This window comes from Heloderma suspectum, chromosome 10 (genome assembly GCF_057233095.1).
Source record: "Heloderma suspectum isolate Gila_16-S chromosome 10, 16-S_ref, whole genome shotgun sequence".
NCBI lineage: Eukaryota > Metazoa > Chordata > Lepidosauria > Squamata > Helodermatidae > Heloderma > Heloderma suspectum.
Window position 1 is genome coordinate 19160023 of NC_139467.1, and position 21579 is coordinate 19181601.

General features: G+C 47.3%; 1 protein-coding gene across 3 annotated transcripts in view; it reads left to right on the top strand.

Annotated features, from left to right (window-relative positions):
- Positions 1–21579, top strand: part of GRAMD1A (GRAM domain containing 1A) — a 49993-nt gene that overhangs the window by 8249 nt on the left and 20165 nt on the right. For all 3 annotated transcript variants that reach the window (XM_084815403.1, XM_084815401.1, XM_084815402.1), the window contains exons 2-7: positions 6166–6385; positions 9552–9572; positions 14441–14525; positions 16042–16145; positions 16231–16326; positions 20983–21063. In XM_084815403.1, coding sequence (XP_084671529.1) covers positions 6166–6385; positions 9552–9572; positions 14441–14525; positions 16042–16145; positions 16231–16326; positions 20983–21063 — 607 coding nt within the window. The remainder of the gene's footprint in view (positions 1–6165; positions 6386–9551; positions 9573–14440; positions 14526–16041; positions 16146–16230; positions 16327–20982; positions 21064–21579) is intronic.

Consider the following 21579-nt stretch of genomic DNA (forward strand, 5'->3'; position numbering starts at 1 on the left):
ACCCAGTGCTTTTTGCACCATGTAAATTTAGCCTCTTGGAACATTTACATCAGAATCTCTTGCTTGGCTTCCTGCTTGTCCTTGGTTTTCTAATCAAAGTACCAAGCTCTGGGTAGCGTGTGGGAACTCCGTGGATCTCCACCAGCTGCACTTTTTGATCCTGTTTCCTCTTCCGTGGATTATTGCCCAGTCTTATCTGGGACAAGGGAAAGATGTGCACCATAGCTCAACAACGTACTAAGAAGAAGCATAGCGCAGCTATGCATTTTTGTCTGTCCTGACTCTCCCACCATTCAGCTTCATTGAATGATCCCGAGTTGTTCTAGTGTTATGAGGGGGAGAGAAAAACTTCACTCCATCCATTTCTTCCACACCATGCATCATTTTATGCACCTCAATCATGTCTCCCCGTACTTGTCTTTTTTCTAAACGAAATAGGCCCAAATGTTATACACTTTCCTTATAGGGGAGTTGCTCCTGTCCCCTGATCATTTTGGTTGCCCTTCTCTGCACCTTCCCCAACTCTACAATAGTCTTGATGAGGTGTGCTGACCAGAACTGTACATAGCATTTCAAGTGTGGTCACACCATAGGTTTGTATAAAGGCATTACAATAGTGGCAGTTTTATTTTCAGTTGTTGCCTAATGATCCCTAGCATGGAATTTGCCTTTTTCCACAGCTGCTGCACAATGAGTCAATGTTTTTATTCTACACCATGACCCCAATAACCATTTCCTCATCAGTCCCCGCCAGCTCAGACCACATCAGTGAAGTTATGCAAAGCTAGGATCTTTTGACCCAATGTGCGTCACATTACGCTTACTTATATAGAACCGCTTTTGCTATTTTATTGCCCATTTGCAGTTTGGAGAGACCTTTTTGGAGCTCTTTGCTGTCCCTCTTCGTTTTAACCACTCTGAATAATATGGTGTCATCAGCAACCTTGGCAGTCTCACTGAGGCTCACTCCTAAGTGCAGTCATTGATAAACAAATTAAAAAGCACAGGTGTCAATGGAGATGTTTGGCATCTGGTTAACTGCTGTGGGAAACAGGATTCTGGTTAGCCACTGTGGGAAGCAGGACTTAGGCCTCTGGTCTGATATAGCAGGGCTTTTCTGCCATGTAGAGGCCACCCGGGCCTGATTCTGTTTGGGGTGGAAGGACCAGCGGGACACTTAGGAATGACTGATTTGGGTTAGAGTAAAACATAAGGCAAATGAAAATCTTAAGCCACATTGTTTAGAACTCTCAAGATTTCAAGGCAGGCTTGAGATTGAGACGCCCATTTTGGGTGGACTTTGCATAGAATGTAGCTTTGTCAGATTTGGATGTTGCGGAAAGAGCGGGTGGACGGGTAGGGTGTGTAATGGTTTCTTGGGGAGGATATATCAGCAAAACCGCTCTCATTTCTTCTCCAAACTGCTAAAGACATTTTAGCCTACGCCAGGTGTGTGGAAGGGCTTGTTACAAGAGTCGCAGGAACTCTAGGGTTACTCAGTTGATGATGGTGCCGGCAGCGCCATTTTAAGGTTTCAGCAAGGATGCCAACATCCTGAAAGCCAGGCCAGCCTGACTTTGAGATCCTGATGCTGATCTGTGGCAGGATGTGTCAACTGTTGATAGCATGACCCAATTCTAGTACAGAGAAAAGTATGGAAACTCAGTTCATGGAACCAAGTGGTGTTGTGAACGGGGTTGGTTGGCAGGATATGTATGTATCATGGAACATAAGACTTCACACCTCAGCTCTTTGGGCAAAGAGCCAGTGTTTTTTTTTTTTTAGCAACCACCTGTGGCCAGAGGAGCTAATACGGATTGTGTGTGTGTGGTGGGACAGACAGAAAAGTGGGTTAGATAGAACTGCTCTTTCTGAAGAGGCTTTAGTACAGCGGGAAGAGGAAGGGGAAGGGGGGAGATCTTTTTAAACACTGGTCTGTGTGTATGCCCCCACCCCACCCCACCCCACCCCAGCTGTTCAATGTAACATAACCACCTGCTGTAAGGAGCTGGCTGGAAAGGACAAACGGGGAGGGAGGGCCAGAATAAGAGTGTGATGTACATAGACAGCAGGGAGCGGAACAGCCCTACAGAGATTTCCCTCTTGCTCTCATCTTCTTTGAGTGTTCTTCTTTCTCTTCTTCTTGCTCCCCAATTTCTTATGTTCATGAATTTCCCTCCCCTCTCTTTCTTCCTTGCTCTCGTTTGCACCAGGACACAGGGCAGATCCCTGGGTGGCCGGTAAGTTCCCTGCTAGATTGGGATGTGTTGGTCTGTATGTGCATGATGGAGTGGTAGATGAAGTTTTAGGCTTGAACTGAGGAGACACAGATTCAAATCCCCACTCAGCCATGATCAGTTGGTAAACTTGGTCCAGTTATCTTTTGGCCCAATCTACCTCGCAGGGCTGCTGTTGTGTGAGTGAAACGGGGGTGCTCCATGTATGTTGCCTTGAGCTCCTTGGAGGCTGGGTGGGATATGAATGTGGTAAACACCAGTAACCCAGTCCCTGGATCCCCTATACCAATTTTTCAGACACGTCCACAAAAATGTTGACTACCCTTTCTGCCCCTCTTTCCCCAACATAGTGGTATTAGTTATTTGTAGGCATGTTGATGGCGGGGGACGGGGGGGTGAGGGGAGCCAGTTCTGTTCCAGTTGACAAAAGCTTTTGGTTGCCTAGAGGTGATTATCATAGGCGGTCAGGCGAATAGCTATTTACCAGCCTGCCCAGTCCCACATTAAGAATTTCTGATCCCCCCCGCCCACACACACAAACCTATGTTTAGGATGTGATGTTTTGGTTCCTGCTTCCCAGACCCAGCATTATTTGTTGCTGCCTATGGCTGTAAAGACGTTAAATGGGCAGCTTAGTGGTCACTACATAGGATCACGCTCTCTTACTCTATTTGAATCTTTCTGGACTAATTTATTTCCTCTAGTACACTCTCTTTACTTCCTTAGCATGGATTAAACCCTTAAAACATAGTTTCCATATGCCAGTCTGCATGTAATAAGCTTTGAAGGAGTGGGAAAATGCCCACCCTTTTACCATTCTAACCACTTTGATTGGGAGGATGGGGAAAAAAGGTGTTTGGTTTTTTTTTTAAAAAAGAAGAATTAAATCCAGCACAATTAATTATTTTATTTATTTATGACACTCGCGCGCCCCCAACATAAAGTCTCCCCCAACATAAACAAATGAAAAACCCAATTTAAATACAAAAATAATAATAAAACCCTATAAAATCAAAAGCAATGTAAAAACCACAAGAAACAAAATTCACAGCAATCTCAGAATTAAAACACAGATTTTAAGATGGTGAGACACAGATTACATGAATTATTTAAAAGGCCTAGGTGAACAGAAAGGTTCTTTCTGTTCCGTTTCCTGGCACTGAAAACCCTCCAAGGGTGATGCCGGGAGAACCTCTCTGTGGTGGCTGTGCCATAACTGGGGTGTCACTACCATAAAAGCCCTCTCCCTAGTGTCTGTTTGCCTAACCATGCATGTTTACTCAGATGTAAGGCCGACTGTTTCCAATGGGCCTTACTCCCTCTTAAGTGATTAAGACTGTAGCCTTAAATGATCTTGTGAGTGTAATGCATCTTAACACCCTACTGTTTCACTCACAGGTCCATAATTATTAAAAGTAACAGTTTAACTGTTATCTGGCATTTTAGTTTTTTAACTGTTTGTCATCCGCCCAGAGAACATTAGTTATTGGGCAGATTAGAAGTGTAATAAATAAAATAAATAAGTGGAATGTCAATTAAAAATCTATTTTAAACCTTTTGGTCAACTTAAAAGGACATCCCAATCAATCAGGCAACAATGTTAAACACACACACAAAACAACTGCTTAGAAAAACTGCAAATGGGCAGGGCATCGTCTTTGGTAGTTCCCCAACCCGGTGCTCTCCAGATGTGTTCGACTACAACTCCCATCATTCCCAGCCAGTGGGCAGGGCACCAGGTTTGGGAAGGCATAAGCATTTTACACATCCTCCCTTCTCCCTCTTTGGGGATGTGGAAGTATTTTATGAATTGGGACTTAACGCATATTATTTCATACATTCCGGGCCATAGGCAGGGCACTCAGCCCTTCACTGTGTGTATTGGATTTTTGGCTGGACTGAGTGTGTGCCCAGAGATCCTGACACCAGTTGGCTATTCGCTTCCCATATGACTGTCCCTTGGAATCTCTGGCGGTTCCTCAGGTGACCCAAGAAGGGGATTAGGATCTCCTTTCGTCCCATCAGTGGGATCCTTCCTGTTTACATTCCTCAGCTCTAGTAATAGCCTCTGCTAGACAGGAAACGGAAAAACCAGCTATGGTATTGTTAGGGTTGCCAGGCCCGGGTCCCAAGAGGGTTTCTGTATCTTTAAGACTTCCACAGAAGGGAGAATATGGGCTTTCTCCTTATAGTCCAGCAGTGAGGGGAGAAGCTGAACCTGCAGAGTTTTCCATGTCCTAGGCAGAGTTGGCCCAAGACATTTCGTAGGCTGAGGCAAAGGACAAAATGGTCCCCCCCACCACACACGTACAGAAGCTGACTGGACTGGCAGTTGAGTTTTACTTTAATGTTGGGATTGAGACAGTGACCTCCACTGCACCTGAGCGCAGTAGGCTAGTTGGCTACTAGTCCTGATGGCCACATGCTACCTCCGGTAACGGAGGCAGTATGCTTATGGCCTCAAGTTGCTGGGGAACATGGGTGGGAGGGTGCTGTTGCACTCAAGTCCTGCTTGTGGGTTCCTAGTTGACAGCTGGTTGGCCACTGTGTGAACAGAATGCTGGACTAGATGGACCCTTGGTCTGATCCAGCATGGCTCTTCTTATGTTATTAGTTTAGAGGGTACACAGGTTACACACACAGCTCTGTCCTCAGACAGAGGGGAATGGCTGGGGGGCTGACACTGCTGCCCCCAACCATCATCTGCTGCCTGAGGTGGTAGGACATGGTCGGAGGGCAGATGATACAGCTGCCTTGCTGAAGCTGAGCTGGCTCTGGCCAGAGTCTGGATGGGAGATCTCCTTGGACCACCTGTGTACACAGCATTTAGTTTTGGACTAAGATCCAGGTTCAAATCTTCAGCCAGCCATAAGGCTCAGTGGGTGACTTTGGGCCGGTCGTACTCTCTCAGGTTGCCAAGGTACATGTAACAAGCAGGTTGTATAATATTCAAAAATGGAAAACTACGAAGTTCCCAAGTTTATGTAACACGTTCAGTAACAACAATTAAAAACAGACAAGTATACACAAATCCTATCATATGAAATAAACACCTACCGATAACAACTCTGGGCAAACCTGATAGATAACAAATTCAGCCATAGATGGTCTTCCTAGATAATAATTGTAATAATCCCAATTCTTATATATCAAATTTAGTGACAGTAACTGGCCTTTCAGTCCAAATAGCCAAATGTAATACACCAGCTCTAGTTTACCACTGGTGTCATCTGCAAAATTAACAAAATAACTTGTTAAAAATGAGCGAAAATTATTAAAAATATACAATATGGGGGGCATCACTTGAAACACATGAAAATACCCTTAACAAGGTCAGAGGTAACAACCAATTGGAAACATGTACACAGCCACATTCCTGTGTTCACCACCTTGAGTGCTGGGTTAGAAGTTCCAGGTTCAAATCCTTGCTCAGTCACAAGGCTCACTGAGTGACTTTGGTGCAGTCGTATATGCTCTCTCAGCCTGATCTACCTCGCAAGACAAAGTGGGGGACAGACAACCATGTATGCTGCCTTGAGCTCCTTAGAAGAGAGGCAGGATATAAATGTAACAAAGAAATCCTGTGCAGTTCTTAAAGATACAAGCCCTCCCAAGGTCTAGAGCTGTCCGCCCTAAGTGTTGTAGAAGAAGCCAGATGGTGGTTAGCGGGTGAAAGGAAGATGGGACCGTTCTACTGAGGGTTGGAAGAATGAAGGGACAGAGGCAGAAATTTGCTTAGGCTATAAAATCCTGACTTTTGTGGGGCGTGTGATCAGGGAGTGGCAGAGTTTGATTTCGGCCTCAGCTCTTAACACCCTCAGAAATTTGCTTGAGCATTTTATCCTGACTTTGGGGAGCGGGTGATCAGCGAGTGGAGGAGTTTGATCTGGGCCTCAGCTCTTAACTCTCCTTCTCTGCTTTCCTCCAGCACTGGCACCACCTCGCCACGTACGACCCCAAGTAGCTCCCCATCTCTGAGGAAGCGCCTGTTGCAGTTGCCCCCACGACCTCCCCCAGAGCCACCCTCGGAGACCATGGTGGAGAAGGGTTCAGAGAACACGGTGGAGCGGGCCCCTCCACCGGGGCCCCCACCCAGCACCCCCCTCAACTACCCGCTCAGTGGGCGCAGCTTCATTCGCAATAACAAGGTACAGTGGGGGTGGCATTGGGTGGGACGTAGGGTGAAATGGGGGCAGGTAACGCCTGCAGATAATGCCTTCTCCCCTGCATGTACCGTTTGGGAACTTTGTTCCGCTCAGCTTCTGACACCTTTTCTTCTGGCCTCAGGCTTGGTCAGCGGGAACAAAGAAAGGGCCTTTTTGACTGGGGCATCGCAGTTATGGAACAATCTCTCCAGAGTGTTGGCCCCCTTATCACCTGCTTTTAGGCACGTAGGGTGCAATCCTATGCATGTTTAGACAGAAAAAAAATCCTATAACTCCCAGCATGCTGGTTGGGGCATGCTGTGAGTTGTAGGACTTTTTCTGTCTAAACATGCACCCTTAAGGCATTTCTGTTTTAGGGGACCTTTTTTTTTTTTAGTTAAGGCCTTTTAGGATTTGTTGGCTTGCTATCTGCTCTGAATTGTTTCAATTAGCTGCTCTTCTATTTAATTTTTTTCTTTTGTTGTCATTCATTTTGTTTTATTTGAAGTATTTCTACCCTGTTCTTCAAAGGAAAAAGCTCCCAGAGCAGCATTTATTATGCTGTGATATTGTTTTGGTTTTCGTTCGCTGCCTTGTGTCTGCATTATGAAGAAAGGCAGGGTGTGTATATATATATATATATATTTTAAAAAATTGTTAGTTTTCCTTCAAACAAGGTGGGGTCCATTCTGTTTGTGTAGGCTTTGGAGCCAGGCAGTCTGTGTGTGGCTCCTCAGGAGTAGTACTCTCCTCTCACATAAATATCAATAAAGAATGGTGTTGTGGAAGCTTCACAGTCAGAAGTGTATTACTTGGAGAGCAAGGTCTGGGTGTGGACTGCAGGTTAGGCCGGTAAGCTCGCCCCCACATTAACCACGTCAAAGGGTTAATGCATCTCCTGCCTGAGGCAACTGCCTCGCTCTGCCTAATGCTGGAGCAAGCCCCGCCTCCAAACTGGACTGTCAACCCAGTTCAAACCATGGTTTCCAATTCTGGTTTGTAGGCACAGTTTTTGCAGTAACCATAATTTGCCCATGTCAAAGCCCAGTAGGGTCAGAGGAAAATGGCAGTGGTCCAAGGCAGGCATAGGTCAAGCCCTGAAGCAGCAACCAAGAGTGTGAAGAGCCAGAGGTAGGCATCATGGTCCGAGGTAGACCAATCGTCAGGTTATAGGGAAGGTGACACGGTCTAAGACAGGCTGAGAGACAAATTTTGGAAGACTGCAGAAGCAAGGGAAGGGAGCCTGCATGGCTACTTGATCCGAGGAGCCTATCAGACAGAGGAACCTTTTCTGGAGAAACAATTATATAGAACCAGCCAAGTCCTTATTGGTTGCTCGGGTCACTTGGTCTTGATGGGAGAACTTCTTCTTTGGTTGTAGGCCATGTTAGTTGATGGGGTGGGCGCTATTTGGATTTTCTGCCTCAGGTACAAAATGACCAGGGTGGGGCCTGATTTTTAGGTTAAAATATTTGCCACCTACTCTGAGTCCTTCGGTAAAACAAAACAGAATGGGACCCATGGTTTTAGACGGTTCTGTTTGTTTATTTCAGCATTTATACTTAACTATTCTACAATGAATCATATTCAAAGCAACTTGCAAATAAAAATATGTATGAACTTTAAAAAAATCAATTGTAACGATAAAACAAATTAAAATAGATCAAAAGGTAGTTTTTAAAAAGCATCACCAGCAGACAGTATCAGCAGATAGCAAATTAAAAAAAACATAATCACAGGCTCTGACTAAAAAATGCCTTAAGAGCGCATTTAAAAGCAGGCAAGAAAGGTTGTGCGTGTCAGAAAAAGCTCCTTAGAGCTTTTCTCCCATTGGGAATAGCAGGTGCGGGCGCCCCCTCATTCAGATAGGGACTGTGATGGAGGCAAAGGGTTAAAGCCCCCCCTGCCCCCAGCTCAGCAACCTTCCCCCCCCCCCCCCGCCTCTGGCTATTTCTTAAAACACCCAAACACAAATGAGGCCAAACAGCGTGAATAATGTCACATCTAGTTTAGCCCTCAGCTAAGTGGTGGCCATCACAAGGAAAAAGTTATGAGGCACCAAAGGGTAAAAGAAACACACACACACACCCGCTTTCCATCCAATCACCTCCTCTTTTCTCTGCCTCGCAAAGTGCACATCTTGGGTTGTGGGAAGGGCATGCCAGGATGAGGAAGTGGGAAGGGTGTTTAATATTGCTCTCTCGCTCTCTCTCTCTCTGAGTGGGTCCTTGGGCTGAGGCCTGACCCTTACAGGGGAAGCTGCTTTATTATTATATTTCCAGCTCAGATTATTTGTCCATCTAATCCAGGGGTGCAGAACTCCGGTCAGCCTGAGGGCTGAATTCCATTTTGGAGAAGCTCTCGGGGGCTGCATTACAGTGGTGGGTGGGACCAAAGGCAAAAGGGGCAGGGCCAAAATACAAAAAAATACTAGCATAGTTTAGATTCAAGCTCTTACTGCTTGAATCTAAACTAACCAAGCCCTTAGGAGAGGCATTTCAACCTTTTAGGATAGGTTAAAAACTCTGTAAAAGCCAGGAAACCACTCCACAGTCTGTTGTTGGGGGAAATGGGATGGTGCCAGGGGACGGGGCATGGTCTTCTGGGGAAGCCTGGAGGGCTGGGTTTGTCCCCTGGGCCTGAGGTTCTGCATCCCTGATCTATTAATTAATTAGATGTCTATACCGCCCAATAGCTGACGCTGTCTGGGTAGTTCACAACAATTAAACCCAAATATGTCTCCTGTTACTGGCTGGGGATCTCCAGGGCCCCAGGCAGAGAAGGGTCTTCCTCACGGCCTGGTACCTGATCCGTTTTTAACTGGCAATAGCAGGGATAGAACTCTGGGGCCTTTTGCATAGTAAACATGTTGTGCTCTAACACTGAGCTACAGTCCTTCCTTCCCAAACAGTCTCTCACTTTTGTGCTGTTTGTGTATATTGTTAAAATGTGACACACACACACAGACGCACATGCGCGCACACACACACACAGACGCACACAGACTCGCACACGCAAGCCCTTTTCTGATTGCAGTCTAATAAAGAACTCTGGTTTGGGTTCTAAAAATAGACCTTTGTCAGGTCTGGAATTCAGTGAAAGGGCTGGCTTGTCTCTAATGGTTTTCAGGTGAGCTACACTAACTTTCCCCCTCTTTCTTTTCTTTCAGAAAATGCAGAGCTGGTACAGTGTAAGTTGTTATCAAGTTGTTGTTTTTTCCTTTCTGGGGAACACAAAAATAGACCCTTCCAGCCTAGGCTCAATAAAGAGAGATACAAAAGTGCACAAAAGTATTGCTTGGGAGAGCAATCCTATGGCCCCCTAGACAGCATCGGGGGAGCCAAGGGATAGTTTGGATTCTGGGATCCGAGGTTAGAGGCAGCGCTCCGACCTCGGACCCAGGAGTCTGAGCTCCCCTTCCCCCTCGCAGCCGGCATGGAGAGAATCACGCTGGCTGCCTCTCCAAGCTCCCAAAAGCAAACTCGGAGAGGAGGGAAAGGGGGCAGTTCTGTGGGAGGGGAGGGGACTGGGGAAGCCAGCTTACAAAGAATCCTCTAGCCTCCCCAGCCTCTTTACCTCTCAGATAGACAGGTGAAAAAAAACACCATCTAGCAAAAATGCAGAGTGGGAGGAGCATGGAGGTGAAGATTGCCTCTGCGTTCCTCCCGCTTTGCATAGGATGCCCCTCAGCCTCCAAGTTCGGAGGCTGACAGGCATCCTGATAGGATTGTGTCCTAAGTATGAAGAGATTGCTGGAGGGGGCATACATCTCATTTCATGGCCTGATTCGTCTAAAATTGCAATCCTAAATACACTCATTAGGAAGGCAGAGCCATAGAGCTCAGTGGGACCTACTGCTGAGTAAATGTGTCTTGGATTGCACTGTGTCAATTTAGCTGTAGCCAACTTGTGCCATTAGTTTTCAGGGAGCTTTCTCCCTCATGCAGTCTTTCCCAGCTGGGGTCCATCCAGATGTGTTGGACTCCAGCTGCCATCATTCCCAGGTTAGAAAAGGCTGCTCTAATGCATGAGCTTGGGATTGCAGCCAGAATCTCTTTTAGGAGCATGTCCGCAAACTTTCATGGGTTTGCTTTTGTATTTTTGCCTGCAAACTGTGCTAGTTGTGTCAGGGAGCTTAGGAGTCCCTAACAGAATTCTTCCCTATCTCGTAAAACTCCCAGGGCCAAACTAAATGTGACACCATTTGTGCACTTAGCAATTATGTGAATGGTTTTTTAAAGCGTAAATAGCAGACATGCAAAGAGGTGGTGGTGATCTGGATCGGGGACCTTGGTGGGGGTGGGAAGGGGGCTTTAACCTTTTGCCCCCTGCTGCAGTTCCAATCTGGATTGGGCCTCCTCTGCTTCCTCTTTGCATTGGAAGAAAAGCTTCCATCTGCCCTTCTAGAAGAGTCTCTCCTGGGTGAAGAGAGAAGGGGTGAGGGAACTGCCTCTTCTAAGAGGGTGCCTGCTATCTGCAGTTTTTAAAATAAATACTTATATTTTTATTTTTGAGATTTATACCCACCTTTTGATCAAATGAATCATCAAGGCAATTTACAGATTGCTTATATTAAAAAAAATGTTGCTAGATTCATTGGGGATGCCTTTTTCATTGATCAAAGAAGTTTTAAATTGGCTAATCTAACTGATTAATTGATAAAAAGTTGCAGCCCTCAAAAATACATTTAAAGCATATATTGTTTACATCAATTTTGTATTTGTCGACGACCTTTATAGACCACTTTGCTTTCCAGGAGCCCAAGACAACATACATGGTTCTCTCTTATCCTCACAACAACCCTGTGAGGTAGATTAGGCTGAGAGAAAGTGACTGGCCCAAGGTCACCCAGTGGGCTTTATGGCTGAGTGAGGGAAAGTCATCTCTATGAAAGGATAGCTTGGGACCAAAATCCTGAAATGAAGGACATTGTGTAGGAAATCAAACAATGCTTTAAAACAGGGGCAGACAGATCCAAGCTCTCAGGATCTACTTTGGTTTTGACTAGAACCCTGAGATCTGCCTACTGGAGCCATGCGCAAAATGGCTCAGGTGGACGGAGAACATGTTCGGCCCAGGAATTTGTGTTCAGTACCAGAACCAAACTTTGAAGTCCTTTCACACAAGAATTAACTGTAGGTTTTCCCCCAAACATTCTTTTTTCAGCAACCTAATGTAGATGTGTGTGTGTGTGTGTGGGGGGGGAGAGCTTTTAAGTTGATGCTATTGGGAGTCAGAACCCTTTGCTGATCTACTGCAAATCACTCAGAGATCTATCTGTGAATCACAATCAACCTTCTGCCCACCCGTGCTTTAAACCAGAGGTGTAATGGTATCTAACAAACACATACAACTTCGTGCATATAAAAAACTAGCACAGCGGAGAGAAGGGCTGGCCCAGGACCTTTCTCTCTTGGCTCCACTTGTTTTCTACTTTTCTTTTCTTTTTAATGTAGGGAGGTTCAAAAATATTATTCCTTCTCCTCCAGTGGATTCTACCACCTCATTCTGTCTTTTCTAACCTGGCATCTTTCAGAGGTGTTGGACTACACCTCCCATCATCCCCAGGCAGCAGCCCTCAGCTGGCGAAACTGACTCTGTCTCAGGCCTTAAACTGTACCAGGGCTAAGCCTTGGAATGTGTTTTCAGTACCAGAGAATATAATAATAACTGTGGATATATGGGAGTATAACAACAGCAGTCGCTCTGGGCATGTGTAGAGTGTCTTCCCTCACCACTGAGTTAGCCACAGCCTCCCCTGCCCCCATCCTCCTTTTGCTCCCCCGCTGCATATTTTGAAAGAAGGGCCTGCTGCCAGGAATTCTTTAGAAATTAAGCAGAGTGTGCATTGGTGCTTGGCTGGTTTCCCTTCATGGGGCAGAGTCCCCCATGTGGGCAGGATATGGTTAACTGCAGCCTGACACCCTCCTCCCCACCTGCCCCCCTTTTGTTTCCTGTAAGCGACACCCAGGCTCCTTCAGCCAATGGCTGGGCAGCGTAACTGGAGCTCACCCTGGGGTGGGGGCAGGGGGAGGCCGCTTCCCTTTTTTGATGGGCTTTGGGGGTGGAATGCTTTCCACCACCGCCCTTTCACTATTGCCCCCTGCTCTGCACCCCTTTCTCCCCATGCCTGGCTCTCCTGCACTCTCCGCTCCATGAAAATCCAGCCTTCCTGGTATACTTTTTCAACTCCCTCCAACAATCTCCTGTAAACCTCGCTCTCCCTTCCTCTCCTCTCTCTGCTTCTGCACTTTTCTGATCTCCCTCTTTGAGCCCTTGCCGTTTAGCCCCTCCTTGTCCTGACTGACCGAAGAACTTTCACCCCTTCTTTTGTCAGCCCCATTCTTGAAGTCCCCCTTTTTTGCTGATCTTGCACCAATCGTGCACTTTGCCCTTGGTGCGCTGGCACACTGCCCTTTCTCCCCCCCCCCCCCGCTGCAGCCTGTTTGTTCTTGCACCAGTGTATGGCCCTGCTGCTCTCTCTTGTATGCCGACCCCCCCCCCCCCCCGCAAACCACAGACACACACAGCCCATGCAGGTGCTGTCTGGAAACCTTCGCCTCTTGGGTTGGGGCTGACCCTGCTCCCTCTGGTAAAACCCGGGATTGCCCGTCAGCAGCTGGCACCGGCTCCATCTGGACAGAGTAAGAGAGACGCCTCGCTCTTTCCTCCTTCTCTTGTCTTCTGCTTCTCCAGGCAGTCCGTGAGCCACTAACTTTCCACCCAACACCTTGTCCTATGTTGCTCAGTGCTGTTCCTTTGCTCCTGGAACCCCCTCCTTCCCCGACTCCTCCAGCATTCCTAGCCCCCTTTCTTCAACAGCCCAACAGCTTCTTAGAACCGGTGTGCATTTCTTTTGAAGATGATGGGGTCTGCTTCCCCTTTGGGTGCTTTCAGATGGAGGGCTTCTAGTCCCAGCAATCAGAAGGCATTCTGCAGCTATTCCACCTTTCCTTCCTTAATGGATTTACCATGACAAGAAAAAAAGACAGAAGAAACAGTGGAAAAACACAGGAGGGCCACAAATGGGAGATGTTGTCATCTAGACCCTCCCCCCCCCCAATAAAATTTTATGTTTGAGGCAAGGTGACTGCATGATAAAAGCCTTGTCTGGAAGCACCTTTGATCTTGCCCACCGCACCTCTGTCCTTGTGAGGTTTCATCTTCCATCCTCACTGAACACACCTCCCCATATCTTTGTGGTGGGAACCAGTGCGGTGTAGTGCTTAGAGTGCGGGGAGACCTGGGTTCAAATTCCCACTCAGCTATGAAGCTCACTGGGGTGACCTTGGAACACATGCTCTCTGCCTAAACAACCTCACAGGGTTGTTGTGAGGATAAAAGGGAGAATCCATGCATACTGTTCTGAGCAACTTGGAGGAAGGGGTCTATTGGGAGCCAGTGTGATGTAGTGGCTAGAGTGTTGGACTAGGAGTCGGGAGATCCGGGTTCTAGTCCCCACTCAGTCATGGAAGCTCACTGGGTGACTTTGGGCCAGTCACAGACTCTCAGCCCAACCTACCTCACAGGGTTGCTGTTGTGAGGCTAAAATGGAGAGGAGGAGAATTATGTACGCCGCCTTGAGTTCTTTAAAGAGGAAAAAAGGCGGGATAAAAATGTAATAAATAAATAAATAAATATTTTTTAAAACAATGTATTAAGAAATATAACCCCATCTTTCTTCAGCTCCCTACTCTTAGCCAGGAGAGCTGCCCTTCTATAGCCTATGCCAGGGTGCCCTCCAGATGTTTTGAACTACAACTCCCATATTTCCCTGACCACTGGCCATGCTGGCTGGGGCTTATGGGAAATGTAGTTCCCATCCAAAACATCTGGAGAGCACCAGGTTGCCAATCCCTGCCCTACACCATGGGATGCCCCGCTAACCACATTACTGTTTTTCCGTCCTGCACCATAGTTCCCATTTCCCTGCCTGGAGGTGGAAGTGGGTATATAGATATTGCTGACTCAACTGGGTGTGTCCTGGGCAGCGGGTCTAGTGTGGGAGTGGCAGCAAGCGAAGCTCCCATCCTGAAGAGACTGATCTGTTGTTGGCAGATGCTGAGCCCTACCTACAAGCAGCGCAATGAGGATTTCCGTAGGATCTTCAAAGGGCTGCCTGAAGCTGAACGGCTCCTTGTGGGTGAGACAGAAGATGAGGGACTTTGGGGTGGGGGGAAGTCTGTGCCAGATGGGTGGATATGGAACACCCTGCAGTCGTGTGTAAATCACCAAAACAGAGGACACACATCACCAAAGCAGAGGACACAACTCTGCATAAAATTTGCTACCATATTTATAGATGCAACTTTAGAAAGGGTTATTATAACTTATATAGAAATACAGTACATCTCACCATAGTGTGGAAGACTGTGTGACCAGGTGACCTGTGTGCCTGCCTGTTCAGTCTGCTGTGCAGGTGATGTTGGTGGGTCAAGGCCCAATTCTTCCTTCTGATGGTTTGTTATCTTTAAACTGGACTTGGACTGGATAGCCCTTCAGATAGAGGATGCCTTCAAATAGAGGATGGTCTTCTGGGAGCCCTTCAAATAGAGGACTGTCCTTTGTAAAAGAGGACACATGGGCACCCTACCCTGCAGGTGAATTGGGACGGCACAGAAGAAGGTGAGGGAGATTGTGGGGTGGGGGTGGCAATAGAGAAATTCTTATTTGAGAACTCTGAAAAATTTGAAATTTGTTTTTCCCTTTGTGTGTGCTTTATTGTCATTATCATTATTTTTATTAGACACTAAAATATTTTCCATCCTTGCCGTGGGTGGGATCCTAAGTTTGCTCTCTCTGACAGGAGCATCTCCCAAGTGGAGTTCCACTCTAGGGATGCTCCCCACAGCAGAAGGGGAGAAGTGGATTTCACCACATTCCTCTTCCCCCTGCAGCCCCTCATGCCCCCTCCCCCCTATCTGTCCCGAATTGCTGAGGGACCCTCTAGAACAGTGTGTGGTGGTGGTGGTGGTGGTGGAACTGGCAAAAATTGTTCCCCCTTCCACCAGTGAGATCCTCTTCTGGATGTCAATTTCATTGGTGTAAGGTAGGAGCCTTCTGATCGTGCATGCCTACTTAGGAACCAAGCCAGTATACTGAAAGAATGCCTATTCCCTTATCAACCTGCCCAGGTACTGAGGCCACTTGTTGATGTCCTTCCCAGGGTGCCTCCATCATTAGAAGCAATGTGGGTGCCAGCCAGAGACAGGGCATTTCTGGCTGCTGCACCTTCCTTGTGGAACTCCATCTGCAAGGAGGGTTGCCTGTTGCCATTTTTGTTTAGGTGCCTGCTTAAGATTTCTTTGCTCGTCTAGGCTTTTCAGAGATGTTGGTTGTTTTTAATGGCACTCTGTATTCTGCTGTTATATTGTCATTTTAGTAGATTTATTCATTTTTTAAAACCTGTGTATTTCTGTCATTGGAAACCTCCCTGACATCAAAGTGACATAGGTCAATATATGCATTCAAAAATGTATACACAGATTAAAAAAAACTGACAACCTTGGCTAGTGCCCAGCAGCTGTGGCCTTATAGCTCCTTAAGCAACAGGCTCATTCCCCCCACAAGTCTGTTTTTGTCCCCCCCCATCTCCACCTGCACCCACCGTCCTCACTCAGTTCCTTGCTCTCGGACCCTGACGTGTCCTCTCTCCTCAGATTATTCCTGTGCGTTGCAGCGTGACATCTTGCTTCAAGGGCGGCTCTACCTGTCAGAGAACTGGATCTGCTTTTATAGCAACATCTTCCGCTGGGAGACCACGGTGAGTGCCTTGGCAAAGGGCCAGGAACTGATATAGGAGAGCCCTTCCCCTACTGTCGCTGATCTCTGTTGCCCTCCCGCAATAGATCTCCATCCAGCTCAAGGATGTGAAATGCCTCAAGAAGGAGAAGACGGCCAAGCTGATCCCCAACGCGATTCAGATTTGCACCGAGACCGAGAAGGTGAGGTAGTGATCGCCCTCTGGACCTACTCCTGTAGGCATGTTCTAGTTTCAAAAATCCCTTGGAGGTACTGCATTCTAGAACATGCCAGCGTGGGACTCCCATCTGTGGAGTTTGTCTATTTATTTCATGCCTGGATTTTACCTCTTAACTTTATACCTGGAACTGTTTTAGGGATAACTGATTCACTTCTTGTCTGCATGCACATATGATGAATAATTGGCATCAGTCTGCATCTGGATGAATCTACCTGCACTTTGTTCTACATGGCTGTTGTTCTATGACATATGGCAGGAATGTTATAGGACAGATCTCCCTCTCTCTCTCTCTCTCTCTCTCACACACACACACACACACACACACCCTGTAGAATTTGTGGCCCTATAAGCCAAATATGCAGCACATGGGGGGTGGCCCAGCAGGGTCTTCACAAACCTCTTGGTTTTTGCTCTCTGCATGGGACTGCAAAACTGGATGAGGGTAGGTGAGTGGGTGGGATTGTCAAGCACCTAAGAGGCCAAGGTGCTTAGCTGGTGGTCTCTGTTGGGCTTAGCGGATTAAGCTCTATGTAGATGTTCAGGTCGTTATGTAGTTCCTACATATGTGTAGATTCTCAGGTTTATGATATAGTGTGCATACTGTTCTCAGCAGGTATTATGTTGGTCAGTCATCGTACAATTATGTTAAAATAGAACAATAATACAATAAAATACAAACAAAGCTCTAAAGGTGCAGCAGTACAAGACCAGCACAATAAAAATACAGATGCAAATACCAAAGCCAAACCTGATAAAAATGCAACCTGATAATATACAGTAAAAAACAAGGAGCTAAAACCAGCCACAAAATAAAACAAGAGTGAAAACCGCCAATGGGATTAAAACAGCAAAGGTTTAAAAGACCTGTGAGAACAAGGCTTCCTAAGGTTGGCATAGCACATTTATTTATTATTACATTTATATCCTGCTTTTTTCCCCTGCAAGGAACCCAAGGTGCTTACATGGTCTTCCTCCTCTCCATTTTATCCTCACAGCAACCCTGCGAGGTAGGTTAGGCTGAGAGTCCGTGACTGGCCCAGAGTCACCCAGTGAGCTACATGGCTGAGTGGGGACTAGAACCCACATCTCCTAAGTCCCAGTCCAACACTCTAACCACGAGGCCAAACTGGCTCTCCAAAAGGAAAAAAAAGATCTCACAAGAACATAGGAATCTGTCATATTGGGTCCAGCTGTTGTCTATCTATCTTAATATTGTCTACCCTGGCTGCAGCTCTCCTGGGTTTCAGGCAGAGAGAGGTCTTTTCATGTCACCCTGCTACCTGATCATTCTAGGTCAGTGGAGGAGAACCTCTAGCCCACTGTGCCTTTAGGAATTCCTCCAGGGTAATTTTGAAGGAATCTCCATTGTCGTCCGTCCCCCCCACTGTGGAGGTAACAACGGGGATTCCCCTGAGAGAGCTGTGCAGGAAAATCCCCTCCATTTACTCTATCACAGATCAAGGAACAGTGGGAGATGCAGGTGATGGGGCAGTTGGCTGATACTGGGGGGAGCTGCTCCTCCCTGCACTGGTTGAGTCTGTTTGGTGTATGAAGACCCACGAAACCACCCCTGCGGCACCTTTCCCATTGGGGGGGATGCTGCGTGAGTGAAGTGCCCCTGGAGAAGCACTCCTCTATCCACCAACTCAGTCAGTAACCACTGCGTGCTGGCCTCCCCAATGAGGAGCAAGGCGGTTTCCTGGCAAATGCGTTGGGCGAACGTGCCAGTGTGTCTGCTGGGAAGCAAATGACATCAGGGGTTGTGGCCCTGCCCCCTTCCATCATTTGAGCCATGGAGGGCTGCATGCGGGGTCATTCCCTACCCCCCCCCCCATTCTCTACCCCTGTTTTAAGTGGAGACACCAGGGATTGAATCTGGGATCTTCTACATGCAAAGCTGTTGCTCTGCCACTGAGGGGTGGTCTGTCCTGTTAAGACTGAAGTCAGCTCACCCCTGTTCTAGCCAATGTCCTGCTCCCTGTCCGCCATGTGATCACTGTGGCTGGCTTTTCACACCACTATTCATGGTGTTCCTCCTAAAGTTACTGGTATAGAATGGCCGTTTTGAAGCTGCACATGAGTGCTCACGTGAAGTGGCCTTGAAGAAACACGGTGGCTGGAGCCAAAGGCAACAGTCAAGCCGTCCCCTGCCCTGTACTCATATACAATGTGAATATCATCTCACTAAATCTGGCCCTGATCACATCAGTGTGTCCTGTTTTCTGCTTACCTTTCTTCCCCAGCAAACATTGAAGCACGGGGGCAGAGCATGCAAGAGCGCAGCCTCAATGTGCTGCTAATTGCCTCTGACCATTTGGAACAAAGACGAGCAAACCTGCCTCTCTTACAGCCCAGAGTTACTGATTTCCTCCCCCTCCCTCAGTTCCCGTTCTCCCCACCCCAACCTGATCGGGGACTAAAGTTCTTCAGTGCCTGGGCTATCTCTGCTGGGCAGAGATTCCTCTCTGCAGAGAGTGCAGCTAATCTTCCCAGGCATCTCCTCCTCCTTTTGCTGACTCTGATTTGCTGCCCCTGGCCAGAGGTGCAATGTCCCACAAAGGAGGAAGTACATGGAGCAAACCAGGACTGGGTGTGGCATGTGCCTCTAGAACGTGTGGTCAGAATCTGTGAACGTGGAGCTAGTTACCCCTTAATAGCATTTAATCGCCCCTGATGTACTTGCGCCTCCCCACCCTGCATCTCTTTTATGCATTTTGCAGATGTCAGGATTCTACTCTTCATTAGCAATTCTTGGTTGACAGCCAGTCGGATGTAGTCATTCCAGTGTAATTAGTCCAGTGTGGCTGGTAGGGAGGCTGGGCTCAGATAACAGCTCCTGCCCCAGCCCCTTTAATCATGCAGATGCCACTCCCGCCGCCCAATGCCCCCTTTTATCCAATGGGCTTGTTTTCTTCTGGCAGGGAGTTTTTACATGGGGAGAATTTCAACATTGCCTGCAGCCTGAAGCTGTATAGCCCATGCTACCACTTCAGGATTATTTCTTTCATTTCATTTCTATACTGCCCAAGAGGTGAAGCTCTCTGGGTGGTTCACAAAAATTAAAACCAAAAAGTGCAGGACAAAACAATATAAAAATGAAAGCGTTAAAACCATGATACAACAATACAACCAGAATAAAACCTAGCAGCAATGCAGAGATTTAAAATACAGATTTAAAAACACCAAAGCTAAAAGACTAGGAAGCTAAAATGCTAAAATACTGGGAGAATAAAAAGCTCTGGATGGAATACCATGTAGGTTCTGGGCGAACCTCTCTAGGGAGCTCATTCCACAGCTGGGGTGCCACAGCAGAAAAGGCCCTATTCCTGGTAGCCACCTGCCTCACTTCCTTTGGCGGGGGCTCACGGAGAAGGACCGCTGAGGATGATCTTGGGGTCCAGGCGGGCACATATGGGAGCAAGCGATCCTTCAGATAACCTGGCCCCAAGCCATTAAAGGCTTTGAATATTAATACCAGCACTTTGAATCGGGCTTGGAAATGGACTAGCAGCCAGTGAAGCTGGAAAAGTATAACACCTCATTCAGCTGCATGGGTAGACCAGAGTTCCCTTCACGTGTTGTTTGTGTGACTGAAGAGGCTGCAGGGCTGTGCCTCTTGCCCCACCCCTGACAGTGAGCAGCTCCCCCCACCATCCATGCATCACAGTGGGGGTGGGAAAGCCTACGCCCATAGAGGACTATGCACATAAGCCTCCCCTCCACAGACATCCACACTAACACATGGGCAGTGGGGGTGGGAGAGTCACACATCAACAGGGGCGTGGCCATGTGTCATCAGGGTTGTGGCCACACAGCCCCATTAATAAAGTGCAGCCCAGCCCCTTCATGCAAATAATGTTACCGGGGTTACGAGAGCGTAGACTACATTTTGACGGGAGAAAAAAGTGTGTGTGTGTGAAATCTGTTCATTAAAAAACTGGGAAAATCCCGCTTCCCCCACTGCTTGCCCTGGCCAGCGTGAGCTGGCAGGGCTTCGGAAGTGGCAGATGTTTTGCATGCAGGTTCCATCCCCGGCTTCTCCAGGTAGGGCTAGGAAAGAATCCTGCCTGAAACCCTGCTGCCAGTCAGTGTCGACAATACTGGGCTAGACGGACCAATGGTCTAACTCAGTATAAGGCAGCTTCCTATGTTCCTGTGTCCCCCACTTAGGATTGCTCTCCCCGTTGTTAATTTGAGATATATGTCTTTGGTTTGTGGGATTTCAGCAAGCACCGGCTGCACATCCACAGAACCCTGAGGACTGGAAACTTACTTTTTAAACCTTAGTTTGTATTCAATTTTAGTAGTTTCTTACAGAAGCACAAACAATAAAAACAGAAATAAAATAAAAGTATCGCACCAAATGATTTCAGCTAGGATTCGTATGAAATGATACACAGGGGGAATAGATTAGACATTCTAAATAAAAAAAAAAAGAATTGTTGGGATTTTGAGGGAATTGAATTCCATGGGCAATCCCACATGAATTATGCATTCTTTCTGTGCTGCCAAGAAATCACAGCTTACTCACAACCTATAGATAGAAGCTGTTAATACTAATCAGGATAATATTCATCTCTGACAAAGTCTCACACTCTCTTCTCGCTTGCCGTTCCAGCATTTCTTCACCTCCTTTGGTGCCCGCGACCGTTCCTTCTTGCTGATCTTCCGCCTCTGGCAGAATGCGCTCCTGGAAAAGGTAGGAATGGGCACATAAGAGAAGCAGGGGCAACCTAGGGTATGGCAACTTGTAGCTCAGTCCTGTTCTGGTTGTCTGGGTACAGACTTGGCTGTGTTTCAGGGTTTTTCAGTGGGATTCCCGACTTGGGGCTTCTACGTAAGTGTGTGAAAGTGGGGTTGGGTGTTGAATGTTGGGTTCTAGAGTGGTGGGTGAGTGTGTTTGTGTGTGTGTGTGTGTGTGTGTGTGTACGTCAGGGATGCAGAACCTCAAACCCAGGATCCCAGTCTGGCCCTCCTGGTTTCTCAAGATGGCCGTGCTGTCTTGCCCTGGGCCCTTTTCCCCAACCACCAGTTTTAATGGTTTCCCAGCTTTCATGGTGTTTGCTCCCCATTCTAAAAGGGTGACATGCCTCTCCTAAGGTTTAGTTACTGGCAGTAAGATCTTCAAGCTAAAATATGCTGGTACAATTTGTATTTTGGCCCTTTTGCCTTCAGCCTCACCACCACTAGAATGCAGCCCCTGAAAGCTTCTCCA